Below are 19579 nucleotides of genomic sequence, written 5' to 3'. Positions count from 1 at the left end.
CCGTGTGATATTTATAGCATTTCCATCGTCGCGCGTGTTATCCGTTCATTCAGCTCCGTTTGTTCCAATTCCGTTAACTCATCCTTTATTCAATCTTCGTTATTCCCGTCTGGCCATATCTGTCTAGTAGTAGTATTTGAGTGTTTTGTTAGATTAATTAATTAATCGACGTCGGCGAATTCTCATAATTCCAATTAACAACGATGATTTTCTTAACCTTCCCATATCGTTTTTACTACTAGATTTCGATTGAATTTGGGAAAACTGAATCAGCAGCCGTAGTCCGTACTTCGTAACTTATCCACTCTTGCCTCAAATACTACACGCGAGATAAACAAAACATATCGCATGCATGCGCATGGGATGAATCGCTATTTAGCTAGCTATAGCGCTAGCTGGAAATTGCGCGCGCTAAAAATCTTATAGCAGGCCGGGGTCAAAGGTCGGGAAGACTGCACATGCGCATTACCAACCGAAACACGCCAAAACATCGCTGAACAGCTCCGTCGGTGATGTTTCAGCACAAGTGTAACCGGGTGCACGAAACATCGCGACTTTTCAAAATGAGGTATTTGACAGTATAAATGCGCCTACTGTGTAGAATAGACATACGATAGGGAGAAGAATAGTTTATGAAATTAAAACAACAATAGGAAGGTAGTGCACGTATCGACTGAATTCAGCCTAGTCACGTTCGTAATATTACTCTCTCTCTCTCTCTCTCTCTCTCTTTATACATGTATGTGTAGTATCTCTCTCTCTCTCTCACTCTCTCTCTCTCTCTCTCTCTCTCTATATATATATATATATTATTATCTCTAACTCTCTCTCTCTCACTCTCTCTCTATATATAATATGTGTGTGTATTATCTCTCATTCTCTCTCTCTCTCTCTCTCTCTTCCTCTCTATCTCCATATATTTATGTATTACCTCTCATTCTCTCTCTCTATCTTTCTCTCACTATCTCCCTCTCTCCCAACCCCATTCTGCCCATCCTTCCAACCTCTCTCTTTCTCTCTCTCTCTCACCATCCCTCCCCCTCACACCCTCTCTCCCTTCCATTATCTCTAAATGTATATTCATCTTTATATTAATCGCCCTCTCTCACATATTGCGTAGTTGAGTTCTGGTCATGCAGTTGCATTGTGAAAGAAACAATGTGGAATCGATCAGAAAAGGTTGATCATCTAGTGTATTGGTGTGTACTTGCAAGGTTCTGGAATCATCATAAGAAATTTGGCCCAGTATTGGTAAAGTTACAAGCACTGTACACAGAAAGATGTAATGATGGGGCTACACGAACATGTGGAATAAAAATCCGTCTCGATTTTTATGTTACATGCCATATTAAAAATATGAAAGCATTGAAAAGCCATGTTTTTTCAGGAAACATATGTTATCTGATGTTCTTCCACACTTCAATAATAACAATGATAACGCTCACAAATTATTGTTCACCTCTTCCCAGAACTCAACCTTCTCTTTAAAGGATGTCAATTAGCTCTATTTTCATTCACTTCATAAATACAAGTAGGTCAATACTTCAAGGACGTAATAACAATAGAGGGAATTCGAATACTTTGAGTTTTTTATGGGCGTCACACCTACGGAAAAAAGTGAGATTAAAAGTCATTTCTTGTAGTTGGCGTGTTTCACTAATCTTCGCGATTCGCATCGCAAACCAATTCGCCGTAAGTCTTGCGATTTTTCAGAATAATCGCGATAGCTTGCCGGGCGCTGTGTGTGCGAATGGTAATGAGAATCACAAATCGATGTATTTAATCCCAGGATTCCAAGCGCGCAATATACGTCGTCGAGATTCACGCAAACTTAGTTCGAACGTTCTTGCCGTCAACCGAGAACTCTCCCTTTGTGTGAATGATCGCCAACAAAAAATCAATCTAAATGCATCGTGATTCAAATCGCCGCGGGCTAATTGTTATGTGTGAACGGGTCTAACATCTTTTAGAGTTCACCTTCTTCTCTGTGTGTTTGTATTGTTACGCAGTGGTATTTCTATTCATTGTTAGCCGTTATTGGCAATCTTTTCCCAATTTCTATTATTTAAAAAAACGAGGGCGGGGCGGGGCGGGATGGTATTGTCAGTATCAAGGCTGAGGTGGTGTCGAAACTCCGTTTCTCAGTGTTCCCGTTCTACTTCCAGGAGTCAAGTCATTCCCGAGCAGTCTTTATATTTCTCCTGGAGGAGTCAATGGATCTCTTAACCATGAAGACGTTCTCCACCATCATCGTTGCGACCTCAATAATGGTCGCAATGGTACATGGCCAGATTGTGTCACAACCGATGCAGGACTTTTTGGGGCATACCGAGAAGCCAGGAGAGATCATCCCTGGCACTAATCTCACGATCTCGTTCATTATTAACGCCGCTGGTGGTATATGGCAGCAGGGGCGTGCCATTGATTCGATTGCCTATGCTTGCAAGCATATCCTACCGTATCTAGGTTCGAAAATACCAGTGGTAGACCAGACAAGTCTGTATTGGGGTTTCCTATGCGATGAAGCCGTCAAAGCTTCCAATGACCTGGATGCCTTTGACGCGATTGGACTGTGTGACACGTTAACTTCAATGTTTACAGGCTTAACATCTGAAAACGAAACTCTTGAGATAAATCCAGATCCTCCCCAGGGTGGCGATCCTTTCAATATCCTGCAAATCCTGACCAACATCACCAAAGACCTCTATGGAATCGACATCAACATGATCATCAACGACCCATCTACAATCAGCACCATCTGCACCAACGTCAAGGAGAATTTCCTGAGACCATCTCTGCCAGGTATCATCTCTCAGTTCGGGGTTGAGATGATGGGCGCTTTGTTTCCTGAATTACTGGTTCCGATCTGCCAAGACTGGGAATCGTTCCTGCAGTTTCTCGGGATAGAAGACTCCGCCTCTCCCTATTATCCAATCATCCAGCAGGCTGCTCTCACCGCGTCGGAAGCGGTCGGATATGGCAGCAGAGAGAATCTTTGTCTTGCTATAATAGAGCAGGATACGTCACTACAAGGTTAGTTGTTTGTTAAAAGAAGAAAGATATAAATGCAGAATTGAAGGTTTCAACTGTCTGAATCACAGTACCAAAGTTGCTCGGAAAATTAGATCTAGACTTTAATGTGTGTTACCTGTATGCAATAAGCATGTAAGATGTGGTGATTCTTTCCCCTGAAATCTTCTTCGATATTTGTTGTGCTTTTTTGTGGCTGGTTGGAACTTATCTTTAATCGAGAACAAAGTTTAATAGGTTGAAGTACCATCAGATATCATTATCGTAAGGTAATGGCATAGATATGTTGTAGCAACGCTAGTATATCCATTGTATTACTATTAGTGATATTCATTATAAGATTTGGCGGACATCATTGTGTATTACATGCATTTTACTCGAGTAAATAAGGCATACAGTATACTCTAGCCAATAAGAGTGCATATAGTTGCCGCATTATCATGCTGACGTAAGGGTGTACAAGATGCGATTATAAGCCATCTCTTTTAAAGAATGCTAGTCTTGAGCTCCGGTATGGAAATCGTATTTTGAGAGGAGTTTGCTTTGATTTATTCTGATTTGTTACCCTGCAGCTAGTAGATTGGTTGTTTGAACCAGTTAAATAAATGAAACGCACAAAGACTTACTGGGCATCATCTTCGATAAAAACCACAAATCCAATTTGCACATAGTGACCTGTGTTTAATAAGCACATGGTGTCGGGCCTACTTACTCGGATTTCCTTATACACTCTTCAAAAAATGTTTTGCACATGTCATTTATTTTTAATCTTTAACATTTAGTGTAAGTTTCGTCGGATTCTTTGTGAATTAATATTCTGTATTTACAAGAACTCAAGTTTTTGTTTAAACTATACCAATTACCAAACTACTAATGCGCTCTGAATGTTAGGAGTTCCAACTCGCTATTGCATTCTGAAAGTAGGAGCTTCAAATATTACTTCTCTATGTAGTAGACCAGCAAAACATTTAAACGAGGCTCTGAAAAAAATTCCATGGCATTAGGGGGTAATACATGGCATCCATGCTAAAACTCTTGCAAAAATATAAAGGAATAAGATACGGGTGGATGCCACGCGCATTAATTTTTTACTAGGCCTATGTAAAAAATCATGAATTTTAATTTTTGACCAAATATGTATTATCTGCAAAAGACCTTTCAATTGATATAAATAGATGCTTTTATTGATCCATATTCAAAACATAGAACATTGGCCTCCACTGGCAGCACATAAATAAAATACAATGTAGTAACAAGATAAGTGATAAACACTTTAGTATATACGTCACATAATGTACACAAATTCACACAAAAGTCGTGACATTCAAAAACAGCATACATATACATGTATTACGTAGAAATAGGGAAAATCTAAGAAAGTAGTCGACATTTAAAGATAGAGAAGATAGAAAGAGGTCGAAAGGAAACTAGACTGAAGAGCGGAATAGTAAGAGAGAGAGAGAGAGAGAGAGAGAGAGGGGGGAGGGAGAAATAGAGAGAGGGGAGAGAGATAGGAACAAAAGGTGGACACCGTGGAGGAGGGATCAAAATAACACTGAGTTCTAATACGAAATATGTTTATTCACATTGTCATATCTGTAGATTATGATGACGTGTTTGATCTTGTTTTCAATAACAAGATCAAACACATGATACAAATCTACTGGGTGCATTAGTGCTATAATAATAATAATAATAATAATAATAATGGGTGAACCCCCCCCCCCCCCCCCCCTCCCCTCCTCCTCCTCCTCACTGAGCGAAATATTGGTCTACGCGATTTTCCCATTTCCGGGGGCAAAAAATATAAACAATTATTGCTCACTACCCCCCCCCCCCCCCTCCCCCTCCTCCCTTCCACTTAGCGAAATATCAGTAGGCGCGATTTTAGATTTTAGATTTTCAAACACCCTCCTTGAAAAAATCCTGCGTACGCCACTGTCCATGCCATTCAAACATCATCTAGTAGCTTCCTTCCCTTATAAACCAGTCATCTTCATTGGAATTGACATCCTGAAGTCCATGAAGATAGACACCTCTCTTGCATTGTAGATGGAAATGGCACCCTCAAATTTTACCCACTGAAAGCTCACACTAACCTGTAACCAAAACCATCCAGAAATGATGACCTTAGTCAAAAGATAATTCATTAGTAATCACTAATCAAGTGTGGATTTTAATTCATTTGAGCTCCCGATTGTGAGGGTTTACAGAAACAGGGGAGGGGGCAGCTTGAGGCGTGGAACTATGAGGACCAGTGAGGTTCTTTTCAGACAAAGTTCCTTATAAAATTAACAAGCTGAAACCTACCCTAATACCAGTTAATACCATGATTGATTTGCTCAATCATGACTGGTTGTGTTGTGTGCAGAAGTTCTACAATCCATTGATTGAGTATGTATATTATGAGTACCGGTAGTCCAAATCAGGAGGGTAACAAACTCCTTCTTTATCTTGATTACTAAAGAGCCTTTGTGGTTAGAGATGAACTTGGGAGAGGTACCCATGTTGTTTTGCCGTCACATGCTCCTTATGCTGACTGCTCCTCCTCAGCAACTACTACAGACAAGTCCACTTGTATCAATGTTGCCAATTCTGATAAGCCAACTAATCATGTATAAAATGTTAATTGAAAGAAGAAAAAATAATTCAATATTATAAAAGCACTGTAAGATCTAAAGCTGATATCACAAATATATATCTTTTCCTTTTCTTCTTGATGTTGTTTTTTTTCTTCAAGTAATCTTCAAAGGGCTATTAGTTTTTTTAAAAATTACTATTTGCTCGACAAGAGTACATTCTTTATTTTTCATGCTTATTAGCCCAACGACAGATCCCGAATCAAAATAGTACATCATGGTCTGAAATAAAATGCCATATTTCCAAACATGCTTTTTATTACCGATATACTTTCTGTCTGAATAAAAGATCTAAATAAACATACAGACCATTTTTTAAGAATAGCATTCATAGAAATGTCATAGAATATAATCCAAATCAATTTGAATTCCTTTATCTGTGGGGTCAACAATTTTCAAGCTCTGCTTTTCAGTGGACCTCTCCATTTCCTCAAAATATCAATGCAGTTAAATTTAACAATTCAATTTTTGTCTTCCTCAAATACATCTTAATTAAACATATGATGTATGTTGGTGTATGCCACAGATATAACAGCAAAGATCAGATCAGAAAATGTGATGGATAAATTTTCCAAAATAAATTGATGTCTTTTTACAGGATGCAATATTTGAGTAAAGACACACTGTACATAACCCGATTGTGGCATACAGATGTATGTGTGATATGTCTTTGTGATGCCACCAGGCGCGTACAAAGGGGGGATGGGAATATTTTTTTTTTTAATAAAAAAAAAAAAAATCCAAAAGGGGGGGGGGGGTTAAACCCCCCCCCCTTTGTTATTTTTGTGTGTGTAACCCCCCCCCCCCTAAATTTCCCTAAGACCCCCCCCCCCTTTTGGATTTTTTTTTTTTTATTAAAAAAAAAAATATTCCCATGGCTGACCTCAAAAAGATGACCTTTGTTATTTTTGTGTGTGTAACCCCCCCCCCCCTAAATTTCCCTAAGACCCCCCCCCCCTTTTGGATTTTTTTTTTTTTATTAAAAAAAAAAAATATTCCCATGGCTGACCTCAAAAAGATGACCTTACCCCCCCCCCCCCCCCCCCCCAACGAGCAAAATGTCAATTTTTCAAATTTCGATACCAAAAAAAAAAAAAAGTGTCCTCTTACCCCCCCCCCCCCCCCCCCCCGCTTATTCAGCGGCTGGCTGAGTCGTTGCGAAATTTTCGGCCCGATTTATAAATGTTAACCCCCCCCCCCCCCCCCCTTGAAAAAATCCTGCGTACGCGCCTGGGTGCCACAATGGAACAATAAACAATAACAGTTGATATAAATACATCAGCGTGAACAGAACGTATACATGAACACAAATGGTGTCCATTATCCTTATTAAATATTCACGACAAGAAACTATAGATATGATGTTTTCATTACTTTATTTGCCTTACCTTGAAAACTAGGATAGGTCAATATCACACGAAAAAAACACGATGTAATGATAATAATAATACTCTGCATTCATAGGGGCTGGTACACCTGCGCTATTGATCAGTCGATATACTTGTTCCCGACGCTTGCCTTGCAAAATAAGCAGAAAAGGTGTGAGAATTGTGATCACATGACTGAAATTGTATTTACTTTAGCCTAGGTGTAGCCACATCAGGATTGATAATGCTGTTCCTGTGGGCCCTGCAAGAGAGGGAATATGTAGGCAAAAAGAGATGTAAGCAGTAGCACTGATACACACTAAGAAATAAAGGTACAATTCTGCTACAATGGCAGCACCATCTGCCCAATTCGCATACGGGTGGATGCAAATCTGCACTCTATTAAAATCCAAGAGTCCTTATCAATATACCAAAGTGCTCTTTAATGTTATTTGGATATTCAGAAGCTGATGAATAAAGTGTTTTCAACCTAAGAACATCAACATCCTGTTCAAACTTCATAGGGAAGAAATCATTTGTTGTTATGTTCCAAACTTGTGTTAGGAGGATTGAGCATAGAGGGAGAGAAAAGTACATATTCTCACGATTTAAACGACCATGTATAGTCAGGCTTTTCTGTCCATTTAAAACAATTGTTCAATCACTTACATACTTGTTTTCGTTCAATTGCGTCCCGAAACTCCCTAATCTTGCAAATGTCATAGTCAATTTCGGTTTTTGAAATTCATATTTTTGATATTACTTTGTCCAATAAATTTCATAATTTCGCATTCGATTTCATCAAGGTCAAATAAAGTTTGTCATACTCAACTGGCATGATCATTCTTCTTTTCCCCTCATACCTCTCCTCTCTCTCTCTCTCTCTCTCTCCCACCCTCCCTCTCTCTCTCTCTCTCTTCTTCCTCTCTCTCTCTCTCTCTCTCTCTCCCACCCTCCCTCTCTCTCTCTCTCTTCTTCCCTCTCTCTCCCTCTCTCTCTCTCTCCCACCCTCTCTCTCTCTCTCTCTCTTCTTCTCTCTCTCTCTCTCTCCCACCCTCCCTCTCTCTCTCTCTTCTTCCCTCTCTCTCCCTCCCTCTCTCTCTCTCTCTCTCTCCCTCTGCTCATCGTCCCCTTCTCTCTCTTTCTCTCTCTCTCTCTCTCTCTTGTGTTATATCGTAGAGGAGAGAATATTCTCAATTGATGCGATCACCAACATTTTAACTATCCCCGAGGATGCGATCAGATGTACCAAGTTAGCGAACGACACAATCAACGGCATCATCAACCCGATCCTGCAATTGGAGGCGCCAGATGCCTTCCAACTTACCGATGGCACCATCTACCAAACCACCGGATTTCATGGAGTTACAGATCTCTGTACTAACGTCGAAGTCGCTTTCACTAGTAAGGTTTATTCAGGTCTTGTCGCTATTCGTAAGGACCGTTATTCATAAGGACCGCTATTAAACCTTGGAACTCCCCATATCTCTAGAACCGCTATTCATAATAGGAGAAGAGGGATCACCCTTTTCTCAAATTATGAAAAGCGGTCCTTATGAATAGCGGACCTTATGAATAGCGGAGCGTATAAATTGCGACATTGACCCCCTTTATTACCCTATATACAAAGATAACTTAAAAAAATACCTAAATTAGTGGTTGGTAGTGAAAGTGTAAATCTTGTATATGATACATCGCAAATTCATTATAAACAACCGAAATGTTTTTATGATTATACTTGGTAATGAAATTAGAATAAAATCATTCCAAAAACTGAAAATACCATGAGCCATGTGTAACAAGCAATTTGCAGTATTTGCTAGGTAGTTTTTTTTCCTCGTGATAAAGGTTGATTTTTGTTTTCTTCACCTAACTGCTACGAAAGCATGTATGTGCTTATTAGTAAGCAACCAGGGAACCAGGGTTTGTTAAAGGTCCTCTCCGAGGGATTACGTCATTACGATTAAAGCCTTACCAACGGGCACTAGATAAACATATACTTATTCACATTGAAATTACCTTTTTTATGTCTCATCTCAGATGTAGTCGAACTCCCAGCGCCACACCCAGTTCAGCTCATCCCTGGAACCAGCCTGACCGTTGAGTTCTTCATCGATGCCGCTGGAGGAATCTGGCGCCAGGACAGACTCATTGACTCACTGGCCTTCGTATGTAACGACGCCCTCCCTGACCTTGAGTCCATGGTACCTGATATTGTTGCATTTTCCCAGTACTACCAATCAATATGTCATCAGGTAGACGCAGCTGCCAGGGACCTGAGTTCTTTCGACGTGACAGGATCTTGTAACAACATAACCGCGACGATCACCGCTTTGGTATCTGGAGTAACCGCTGACCGACGTCGCAGACAGGTAGACCCATTCATGGAAGATCCACTCGGCATCATTGAACTCCTTGCGAACACCACCAAAGACCTCTACGGAATCGACGTCAACGATCCTTCAACTATCTGCCCGAATGTCGCTCAGTTCCTGAGGTCGTCTCTGCCTGACCTGCTGTCTCAGTTTGGTGCGGAGATGATGGGTGCTTTCCTAGATCAGGCAGCGCCATTCTGCCAGGACTGGGATGGTCTCCTTTTGACCTTTGGGATAGACAGCTCATCCCCTTTGTATCAAATCCTTCAGAGTGCGTATGAATTTGGAGCACAAGCGGTTGGATATGACAATAGACAAGACATGTGTTCTGCTCTTGACCAAGCACTTGCTGTACAAGGTACCACTTTCAGTGTCAGTTTCATTTTCATTTCGAACAGAATAATCAATATGAACATTATGACAAGAAATGAATTTATATTTATTTTACTCCAGTGTGCAAATCATGTATTGAATAACAAAAGGAATGTATTAAATGTAGTGTAGTTTATATAAACTGCAGAAATATCACCTTTATCAGTTTTTAGCAAAGGGGACATTATTGTGTTGTCTAGAAGAAGAGGAAATTGATTAGTGTTACATGTATGAATTAAGGTGTAAAGTATCATGACTACTGTAAATTTATTTAAAAATTGAAGTTGCATTTTCAAATTAAAAATATTAAAGAAAGTACATACAATGTTAGCCGAAATATAACACGTTCTCAAAAACAATACGTAGTTTACATTCAATTTCATCGATCAGAGTATTTCACCAGAAAGTATTAAAATACGCATTCTAATCTTTTTACTTTATTATCACTGTTTAGCATCCATTGTTGTGCGCTGGTAAAGTCAAGTTTATCTAATTTGTGTTGTGAATTTCTGTGTCACAATAGATGATGGCACAGCGCGGCGAACATTTGCCAGAAATATCATCGAGAACAGCTTTGACGTCTTCACAAGCAGTAGCGTGTGTTCCATGCAAATCAACGGCGTCATCAATGACATCATCGAACCAATCTTTCGTTATTATGTGATCTATCGTTACACTGGATTCATGGGAGTGGAGGGGATATGCAATGCCACGGCGAAAGCATTCACCAGTGAGTCATACTCTAAATTTAAAAAAAAACATGATAACAATAGAGATAATACTAGTACTATATTTACATTTATATTGCACACATATCCAGCCCAGTGGATGCTCAAGGCGCCGGCAAAGAAGTATTATAACCCTTGCACTAAGCAGCTGAAAGCATTCAAGGAATAAATTCTTACCATGTACCCATTTTCTATACCTGGATGGAGAGTGGCAAATGTAGATTAATGTCTTAATTGCTCCCGCGGCGCACCTCGAACAGCTAAATGTTCGATTTGATGATGATGATGATGATTATTATAATGACTTATTGTATAGCGCCGGTATCCCCCTCCGACGGGGGCTCATGATGCTTGCTCTCCAATGTATCACAAATTAAGCGGTTTTTTTTTTTTTTTTTTTTTTTATTTTTATTTATTTTTTTTTTGGGGGGGGGGGCGATTTTGTCAAATTGAGAATTTTCTCCATTATTGTTCATTTATTTATTTTCATCTTTCATCAAAATGATAATCATCCCATGGAACATGATCTAAATACCCTTCTTCTAACTTGGCTCCACAGAGGACCCTGGGAGTACGGTAATGGTCACGGTCTCTGTTGAAGCCATCAACGGTCAAGCCCTGGTCTATACACCTGACCTAGCTGACAGAGAGTCGGCACGCTTCCAGGAGCTGAGGAGACTCTTCTGCGAAGGGGTAAGTCAAATGTGACGATATGTGTCGAATCTGCAGTGGGCAGCTCTCAGTTGTGGCCAGCAGACCGACCCTAACCTGCTGACAGACCTTGATTTGAAACTCTGTGGTGTATTTTGGTTTGTGACGTTGAAACAAAAACTCATTAAGATCGTTACCCATAGGTAAATAATAATATCCGATCGATACAGTATTTTGTGTGTGTGTGTGTGTGGTTACACGAAAAGAGAGGGACGAAGAGAACACTTCATTAAGAGAGAAAATAAGGACTTAACCTTCAACATTTTATCAAACCAAAAATGTGTTTGTTCAAGAAACCTCAAAACTATCATAGCAGGAAGGTCACCCTGAATGTTGTGGAACGAATGTTTCAAGAACATCTTCATTTTAACTGGATGAAATTGTTAAACATGAAGCACACATCGCTCGCTTTCATCTTTTTTTGCCTTTATACACTGTGGCCCGATTTCACAAAGGAGGTTGTCGACAAACTTACGTTTATGTGCGTCATATGACGCGTTTTTACGCGTTTTTACAAACCTAGTTTTGTAAAAGCGCGTCAAATGACGTACATAGCCCTAGGTTTGTCGACAAACCTCTTTTGTGAATTCGGGCCTGTATCTTCAAACACGATCGCATAGACTTTCGAGAATCAATCTTATACAATTCCAATAACCTTGTGGGTTATCACTTGTAAAGTGCAAATATGACAATTCCATATCACATAACCCAAACATGGTGTTTGTATGAACAATGTAGTAGGGTTTAGTCAGTACATGCCCTTGGTTGATTTCTTGAAAAATCTTTTTCGAATCTTTATAAAGACTATCCGTTAATCTCTTCCTCACAGACCAAGAACCATATTACATCTGAGTTGGGACCTGATCTCCAGAGAGTGAACTGTGAGGTCTTAGAGTTTAGACCAGGAAGCGTGGTGGCTGACATGCAGGTCGAGGTGCAAGCCCCCACTCAAGAAGTCGCCGATTCTCTGGCTCAAAATGTGGTCGACCTCGCCGGAAGTGATAACCTGACCCTCTCCGCGAATGGAGAGACACTCTCAGCATCTGCGCTTGCAGTAGCTGGTAAACAATCATCATGATTATGGGTTTTTTTTTTGTCAGCACTGGTTGTCATATATTGATAACTTGTAAAAACCTGTAGAGAAAAGGCCCTCGTTTTATACCGTTTGTTCTAAACCTTACATCATTTGACCTACAGAATTTGTTTCTTCTTCAGAATACCATCCAATTTTCAGCTGGCTAGCTACATCATACGCGTAAGATGTAATCCCCGACGGCCCATATTCTCTTCGCTATCTAGTTTTCAACATAAAAGCAAGATATAATCAAGGACCATAGTAAAACAATCGCCAATCCTATTATTCGTTTATCAATCAAAATAGTTTAGTCATGTTTTGATTGTTAGAGGATTCACACTATGTTCTGAGTGCCACATAAAGTCAAAGACGATGGAGATAATGAATATTGAAGAGTGATCTGGGGGTGGGGTGTTTCACACAGATTCTAACTCGAACTTAACTGTAAGTTGAACTTAACAAATTATGGAGAGCCATTTGTAGCCTTAAAATAAAATATATTCAAAAGCAAAAATTCTAATATTTTAGACTCTTCATAGATTCCACATCAAGGACATGAAATCTCCCATGATAATAGAAAATCAAATATGAATGATTTGAATCAACATTTTAAGCCTTTTAAATGACTTTTACAGAACATTTTCAAAGATGCTAACGGCTGTCCATAATTGTTAAGTCCAACTTAGAGATCAGTTCAACTTAGGATCTTTGTGAAACACCCCCCGAATGATAGCATTCATCGCTATGAAAATGTAGCTATTGATATATCACTACGAAGAGATGTACAAAATCACGAGACGACGAGCTCTTTGTACAGGTTCCCAATATGACCATGATGTTGGGAAGAGATCATTATACATTGTTGAAAAAAATCGTTTTCGGCAACTCACACCAACACGATAAATCTAAAGTTGTCCAATAATTGGTGGTTTAATTGATCTCTCATTCACTAACTATCATCAGCGATGCGTTCGCAAGATTAGTATAATTATGCATAATATTCATAAGATTCGTAACAATATTCATACATACGCTATGGCCCGAATTCACAAAGGAGGTTTGGCGACAAACCTAGGTTTATGTGCGTCATATGATGCGTTTTGATGCGTTTCAGACCAAGGATTAGACAAAACTTGGTCTGAAACGCGACAAAACGCGTCATATGACGCACATAAACCTAGGTTTACGGTCGACAAACATCATTTGTGAATTCGGGCCTATATATCTTTGGCACAGAGCCTGTGGGAAGTATCGTCAACATCACTGTTACTGGTGAGAGCCTGGACGGTGTACAACTTGACTTCACTTCTGAACTAGCCAATAAGGAGTCCGCTCTCTTCATGCAACGTCAGATGTTGTTCTGCGATGGGGTAGGCATTTTGTCTTGTTTTTCTATTACAATATGATTTTTTAATTATTTAAACATTTTTGTGGCTTACACCCAGTAAGTAAGATCGATTGGTCGATCTGTATTGAAAAACAGGTCAGAAAATGTTTAGATCCAGTAGATGCAAGTTCAAGTCCCGCTGCTTCCAAGATTTTTTCTGACTTGTTTTTCAATACAGATCGATCAATCGATCTTATTTACTGGGTGTAAGCCACAAATATGTTTAGATAATTGAAATTTCTCCCAGGAAGCATTACATTTATAACGAATATGAATTTTTGTTCAAAGAAATCAAACGATATATACTCTAAACTCTAAAGATTCTCCAATTTTCATGTCATTTATCGATCATGGATGGATCTTTACCGAAAAGAAAAGGGATATGCATCCGACATTTAGTACTATAATTCTTATTTGTAAGATATGCATGAACGTCATTCAATCCATGCAATTCCAAAAACGGAACAACTAGCTCCTTAACACTGCCAAACGGGAGAAGAGGAATACAAAACCTTCAGGAAATATCGTTGTGTCTGTAAGGGTTTTAAAAAAAATAGTTTCATTTTTGTGTCCTGCCTTTGTTCAGCTCCAATAGTAACTCCTTCTTTTTATTGTCGTGTTTTAAGTGAGGTCTAAAATCTAACGGGGTGATAAGTATGTTTTGTAAGTAAACAATAAATATGTATTAAGTTTGCCCATCGTTTTTCCTTTTGTTTTATCTCTGAAAGATTAAATTTTGCATGGAAAATATTTGATTTAAAAAATAATATTCATTATGTTTCCAAAACAGATGAAAAACTTTGTCATGAGCAACGTAGGGTCATCTCTTCTAAGCATGAACTGCGGTGTTTCTTTGTTTCGTGCTGGCAGCCTGATTGCAGATTTATGGATTGAATTATTCGCTGTCAGTCAAACTAATGCTGATTCCCTTGCTCAAGATGTCACTGACCTAGCATCTGCTACCAACAATACCACCCTCACTGCTGGCGCTGAGTCACTCTCTGTGTCTTCCCTGTCCCTGACAGTCACCACCACAGGTAGGAAACCGCCAGGTCATATTTTCCATCTTTTGGAGGCGTCTTTTAATACTAGGGTTTGCTTGAATATGTTATATAGTCCTCACTGAGCCCTGTAGTACTCGATTTAAATTTTCATCGTTTGTTACATCTTTATTCAAGGCGGTTTCGAACTCTCCATCACTTGACTTCACCCAGATTCATAACTGGGTAAAAATTCGTTGAGTTTGACAAGGTTATGGATGCATACAAACGTGATAAATGATGCGTGGCTGGATTGCTTTCCGGTAGACTGGACAAAGTACACGTTGCGTACCGAATACCGATTGAATCCGATGGCCAGAAAAAGCTTGTTTATGCAAAACGACTGAAAAACAAATATTAACAACCATACACAAGTAGCTATCATTACATTTTTCTCAAAATTAATGTTTTCTTTTGAACAGAGCCATTTGGAAGTATCGTCAACGTTATTGTCACTGGTGAGAGCCTGAATGGTTTGGAACTTGCCTTCACTTCTGACCTAGCCAATCAGAGTTCCACTCTCTTCATGGAACGTCAGACCTTGTTCTGCGAAGGGGTACGAAAATGTCATAATTTTTCTGTTTTAACATTAATTCAGTTGCAAAGAGATAGTTTATACTTTTGAATTGTCCTTCAAGTTGAATGTTGTATGACTATGGGGTTTCAGTTTTCATATTTCAAATATTGGACATGGTCCGTTATCGAAGAGAGAGAGAGGAAAAAAGAAAGTGCAAAAATGCAGAAAATTTGTTATTTTCATGTTCATTGTGTTCACTTAAGACATTGATTTAGAAAATGAGCGATACAAACTTTTATAATAAATCCTTACCTTCCAAAATGCCAGAGAATAATTATTTCATATACTCATGTCGTGTGTTTATCAAAGTCCAAAACAAATTGGTGTCTTTGTAAGTAAATGTGAAAATCAAGGTACCTTTTTTCAATCTTGTGTCTGTTAATGGTATTTCACGAGAGGAAAAAGGGTTGTTATTTGAATATTCTACGTGGATAATTATCTTTTCAAACAGATGAAAAACTTTGTCATGAGCAACGTGGGGTCATCTCTCTTAAGTGTGAACTGCGTGGTTTCAGCGTTTCGTGCTGGCAGCCTGATTGGAGATTTATTGGTGGAAGTATTCGCTGCCAGTCAAGCTGATGCTGACTCTCTTGCACAGGTTCTTACTAATATAGTGTCTGCTACCGACACTACGACCCTTACCGCTGGCGCGGACTCCCTCTTCGTTTCTTCCATGTCTCTGCCAGGCACCACCACAGGTAGGAAGCTTTCAGGGGGGTGTTTCACAAAGATCCTAAGTTGAACTAATCTCTAAGACGGACTTAACAATTATGGAGAGCCATTTGTAGCCTCAAAATAAAATATTTCTAAAAGCAAGAAATTGAAGTATTATAGACTTTTCATAGATTCCACATCGAGAACATGAAATCTCGTTGATGATAGAAAATATGATTGACTTGAATCATGCCTTTTGAAATAACTTTTCCAAAATATTTTCAGTGATGCTAATGGCATTCCATAATTGTTAAGTCCAACTTAGAGATAAGTTCAACTTAGGATCTTTGTGAAACATTCCCCAGGTCTCATTTTACTTTCTTACTCTAGAACATGGTACACCCTTTTGATCTTCAGATAGTAGCTACCTTCGGAACGTTGGTTTGATGTTTAACGTGTACTGATCTTAGCGATACTGGTTTAATATCAATTTTCTTAGTTGCAAGAAAACTTCCAACGTAGTCCATTAAAAGTCTTATAACATAGAGTTCTAGCAAATACTATTAAAATATTATGGCCCACCTTTATTATATGATGTATACGTATACTGTGCACGGAGGAAGAATGCGAAATTCCGAGAAAGCACGAGGGTTATGGCGGCGTCGAAATGATAATAAAAACATACTATCACACACTTAGAAGGCGAGTCTGCTCAATCGTTAAAGCGTTTACCCGTCGAACCAAAGATCGTAGGTTCAAATCCAATGCGTTGGGTGTTAACGTGCCTCTCCCTGTTTCGTGAACGCTCTGTCTGTCGGATAGGATATTTAATGGAGGCCCCGTGTAGAGGAGAGTAACCACATTTGAATAAGAACTCACTGCGTTATTGGTATATGAGTAGGGGCGGGAACCCCCGGTGTAGTGGTTCACCTGCACATCCCTAATCAGTTATACCGGGATGAGATCTGAGAGCCTAGGGTTACAGCGATTCAGTTCTATTTTCCTTTCCTAGGCACCGGTGACGCCAAACACGTAATAATAATTAATATGAACTTTTAGATTCTGCACGACGAGAACGTGGACTGCCCTTTTAAGGCAATGTGACGTCCTTTTAAGGCACTGGCAGTGAGTAAAAGGGCAGTCCACGTTCTCGTCATGCAGAATCTAAAAGTCCCTAGTAACACGCAGGCTGAACCTCAGACATGCCGCAAGCAAGTCTTTCTACACTGTATAAAGTTTGTTTCTTATTGCGTTTAAAGTCAGTTAGTCTTATAATAAATTCATTTGAATAGATTGAATTTCGCTCCAAGAAAAATATTTGCCACATCTGTAAACATTCAACATTGAAGTAAAACGTTTCCAAACCTCCACAGCTCCGGACGCAGAAGAGCCCGATGAGGGCGGTCTCTCGGTCGGGGCACTTGTCGGCATCATCGTAGGTGTAATTTGTTTTCTGATCATCTTCGTCGTGTTGTTTACCTGTTTCCTTATGGCCCAGAACATGAGACGTCTTCAAGCAGAACAGATGATGAGGGCGTAAGTTATTCCACTTTATTCGAATTTCTCCTCAAAATGTCAAAAAAAGCCGTAAGCCCAAGACTTGAGACTCATTTAATGCTTATTACCCTTTCCTTTATTTTTTGATGAAATGAAATTGTATTCATTTTCATATGTTGATTTCCTTTGGATCATTTATTTGAAATTACTATTTTGTTTTCACCTTGAACTCTAGAAATATAAGTAGAGGGTGCTGTTCAGCAGCGGCCAGTCCACCTTTTTACGTGTGAGCGAAACAAATATCCATGGTGAACGAATATTGGACAAATAAATACATTGAATTGAACATTGGATTGAATTAAAATGGAGGTGTCCGTTTGATGAATATTTGGTTGAAGTGCATAAACGGGGAAAAGTAGTGTTTTGACGAGTTTACGCTTATTTTTCAAGTTTGTTTTACGACACGTGTGAGCATACACTAAGTTTAATATTATTTTCAAAACAGAAACATAGAGCGAGGAAAACAAAATGGCGGTTTCTCTCATGATAACGGAACCTACAACACACCACGATACGTGTATGGAGTGAATGCAGGGTATGATCGCTCACATCTTGATCGCAAGATGTATGGATCTAAGCAGGAATGGGAGGTAAGAAATTTAAACACCAGGGGGGTGTTTCACAAAACTTGTCATAAGTGACAATTGACAGTTTTTGTTATAAGCTACTGAAATCCTTGCTTTCGATTGGTTATTCGCAGATTTGTCACTGATTTTTGTCATTTATCATTGAAAAAAGGCTTTGTGAAACGGGCCCTGAACAAAGATTTTCGAAAAATCAACTTTGGGCAATTTCAGTAGCGCTTGTCCATCCCATTATAATGATGTACTCCGTATTACGACTATGGTGTCTATGGACAATTAATAGGTTATTGATATTGTCCTTCAATTGATTTCTCGAAAACCTTTGCGATATTATGTTTCCCGTTCGATAATATTATTTGACCAATGGACCTTCTTAAGAGTAAAATGATTGGAACCGATACATTGCCATGCTGTGTAGTAATGATGTCATTAGTAACTTCCTTTACACTGTGAATTACGGACCAAAGTTGATTGATGTTCTCTAGTACTTACTCCACAAAGATCAAGCTCCATAAATTATGAGTAAAACTGAGATATTTTTATACAAAAGTTATCCCCGTCGTCCATTTCTTGTCTTCTGACCGCCTCCTATATCCCCTCCCCCTATTTTTATTCTGGAACCTCGACTGTCATCTCCACAGACACCCCCTCTCCTCCTCCTCCCCTCTTTCCCTCTTCTCCTCCTCCTTATCTTCTTCCTCTCTCTCTCTCTCTCTCTCTCTCTCTGTCTCTCTCCGTATGTATTCTTTCCTTCCACTCTTCCTATACATCATTTTTGTTTTACCTCTTCCTTCTTTCAATGATGAGTAAAAAAGAACTGTATAGATTTGAGAGAAAAATCAATGATTAACCAATAAGAAATATTAAATGTGTATATTTGTGTCTTATTCGTTATGCTTACAGAAGAACAGCGTCGCACGCAATCCAACTTTCCATAAGTGAATTAATATTGCAGATTCCAGAACTTCCACGGAATCCAGGTCAACGGTACCTTGCTCCGCATCTCCCTCTCTCTCTCTCTCTCTCTCTCTCTCTCTCTCTCTCTCTCTCTCTACCCCTCTCTCTCTCTCTCTCTCTCTCACTCTCTCTCTCACTCTCTCTCTCTTCATACCCCTCTCTCTGTATTAAATTTAATCTAGCCTTCTTATCCTTACAAAAATAGGTTATATCATTGTATATATGTATGTATCTTGCAATGCTTTTTAATAACATACATATCTTAATATGCATAGTTCATTTTTACCTTGTATTTATCATGTTTTACATAAATATATAAGCTGCTTTTTTATATAAATATAAAATCTTGTTTAAATGTACTTATCTGTGATAAGTACATTCATTTTATATTCATTTTATTAATTGTATCTAGAATGTTCGAATCCACGTTATTTGATTATTTACTATTGATTGTGCCAATGATATAAACTTAAATAGATAACCAAATGAAATGAAGCTAGGTTTTAAAAAAAAACTAAAACTCAAC

General features: G+C 39.0%; 1 protein-coding gene across 1 annotated transcript; it reads left to right on the top strand.

The window, feature by feature from the left end:
- Window positions 1-2158: 2158 nt before the first annotated feature.
- On the top strand, window positions 2159-19139 carry LOC100887844. The gene is made up of 13 exons (XM_030990420.1): window positions 2159-3033; window positions 8216-8440; window positions 9077-9769; window positions 10307-10513; window positions 11071-11204; window positions 12052-12283; window positions 13534-13667; window positions 14475-14721; window positions 15147-15280; window positions 15753-15999; window positions 17329-17491; window positions 17958-18102; window positions 19000-19139. The coding sequence occupies exons 1-13, from the start codon at window positions 2214-2216 to the stop codon at window positions 19036-19038; spliced, it is 3420 nt and encodes a 1139-aa protein (XP_030846280.1). The 5' UTR covers window positions 2159-2213; the 3' UTR covers window positions 19039-19139.
- Window positions 19140-19579: the final 440 nt, after the last annotated feature.

Source organism: Strongylocentrotus purpuratus, unplaced genomic scaffold, assembly GCF_000002235.5.
Source record: "Strongylocentrotus purpuratus isolate Spur 01 unplaced genomic scaffold, Spur_5.0 spur5_contig_844, whole genome shotgun sequence".
In the NCBI taxonomy this organism is placed as follows: Eukaryota; Metazoa; Echinodermata; class Echinoidea; order Camarodonta; family Strongylocentrotidae; genus Strongylocentrotus; species Strongylocentrotus purpuratus.
The sequence above is the reverse complement of the archived record's forward strand: the minus strand, read 5'-3'. Positions and strand labels throughout refer to the sequence as shown.